The sequence below is a fragment of the Cyprinodon variegatus genome, unplaced genomic scaffold (genome assembly GCF_000732505.1).
Source record: "Cyprinodon variegatus isolate N-32 unplaced genomic scaffold, C_variegatus-1.0 Scaffold1308, whole genome shotgun sequence".
NCBI lineage: Eukaryota > Metazoa > Chordata > Actinopteri > Cyprinodontiformes > Cyprinodontidae > Cyprinodon > Cyprinodon variegatus.
Genome location: NW_015151761.1, coordinates 159,454 through 161,434, shown reverse-complemented (window position 1 = coordinate 161,434; position 1,981 = coordinate 159,454). Strand labels below are relative to the sequence as shown.

General features: G+C 40.1%; 1 protein-coding gene across 1 annotated transcript in view; it reads right to left on the bottom strand.

The window, feature by feature from the left end:
• The window catches only part of LOC107102741 (glucocorticoid-induced transcript 1 protein-like), a 19,849-nt gene that overhangs the window by 7,034 nt on the left and 10,834 nt on the right, over positions 1-1,981 (bottom strand). The window contains exon 2 of the mRNA XM_015402157.1: positions 265-307. Coding sequence (XP_015257643.1) covers positions 265-307 — 43 coding nt within the window. The remainder of the gene's footprint in view (positions 1-264; positions 308-1,981) is intronic.

The window sequence follows — 1,981 nt, the reverse complement described above, 5'->3', positions numbered from 1 at the left end:
TACTGTACATACTATTCTCACCAAACTGTGATAACTGTGATTAAATTCAGTGTAAACAAATGCCATATGTTGCCACCCCTACAAAAATTCCTGCCCCTCTCTCGCCACCCCATAAATATTTTTCTAGATCCGCCCCTGCCCCCTGGTCAATCTTTCTTTTTTTCACAGTCTAACAACTTAAACAAGTGATATAAATTTATGAATATGAATTAATCAATGAACAATTCAAGACAAAAAAATTCTGATTTGTCTACGGCTGCTCACGTCCATAATACACTTTGCGACGGCGTTGCACTGACATTCCCTCCTGACGAGCACGTCACGTTAATAAAAATATCACAACAAAGGATGCATCCGTCTGGTGCTGAAAAAGAAAAAACTAAAAGCACAGAGGAGGAGAAAACAGAGCAAGATAAAGGTATGTTTGCATGATTATTCACGGTATGTTTTGTGCAGCAGCAGCACAAATTCCACCTCACTGGAGCTAACAGCTAGCTCGTCATGACTCAGGTCGTGATATTTATCAGCCATCCATCACCAGAGTGAAATCCAGGGAAATGTTTCCCGTTATACTGTGTATTTTTTATTTTTCATTGCTGATATAAGAGGATGGATGATGGCTGATAGCAGGACACACAAATTAAGACGTCCTGCGAAAATGAGTGTTAACTTTCCGGTAAATCCTGTTCTAATGTAAAATATGACAGATTACTGGATTACGGACATTTCCAGTATATGACATCACACATAATATTTGAGAATTTGTTATGTGTTCCCCTCTTAGGGGCCCATGGCCTCTTAGGGGCCCCGTCACTAGTCTGTGATCCATGCTTCCCAGACTAAGCGCTCTGTAGATCCGGGTCCTTCCAAAGGATGCGGCTGCAGAGTCTGGACATCAGGTAAACGTGCCGCCATCATAGCCTTCTGATGATGGTAGCTTCATCTGTCCTCCTCACTGCTGCAGCATTCTGGTTTATTTGGAATATTTTAGGTTTCTAAAGCAGATTGACATGTTGTTAAATTAAAGGACGACTCACCCCCAAATCCCCTTTTTATTATAATAAATTGTATTAAAGGATGCGTTGTGCGTGGGGATGGGCCTATGGGGCTGATCGTTGCTGGGCTCCCCTCTCGTCTCATCCAGATGTGGAAGCAGATTCTAGGAGTTATTCTAGATCTTCTGTCTCTATTTTCTCTCTTGTCATGGACTCTTTCCTCTCTCCATCTCTCTCCTTAGTTATTATCCCATCTTTATCACATCCCTTTCCATTTCCATCTCCTCTGTATATGATTTTACTCCCTAAATAATTTTTTTCTTTAAACAAATTTTTTTTAACCATTTTAGTAATTTTACATAACATTTCCTGACAGAAACTCAAGTAGTAGACGTCACAACAAAATACCAGAAAGTATGACAGCAGGCAGAGCAGGTGACATCTATAATCTGTAACCTGTGACCAAGCAGGAACTGTTTTGAAGTATAGGCGCTCACTCATCGGTGCTCCACTCATTGTTTGGAACTTCATATGGATCCAGATTATTAATAATGCTGATTCTGTCACCATACCGGTCCCTGGCTTCTCTATTTAATGCGTCCCGGTAAATTCCAGATCCTTTTCTGGATTTTAACATCTTTTTTCTCTCTACTTCTACGTCTCTTCTTTCAACAACAACGTTGTATCAGAGCTATGTTTACGTTAGCGTAGCCGTCAATATGGCCGCCACGTCCCACAATGCAACGCGGATCCTGAGCCCTATAGCTTCCAGGTCATGTGACCCACTGACTCTAATTCTTTGTGAAACTGTTTTACTACATTAGCCTGATGAGGCAGACTCATTTTTATTCCAATTTAGGCCTTTGTTGTTTTTTAAACATTTTTTATTTAGTTTATTTCATTACTGATTAACGCTATATTCATTTAATCACAGCGAACGTATCAGTTTTAGGGATAAACTTTTCCTTAAATGACCCTAAAAAACA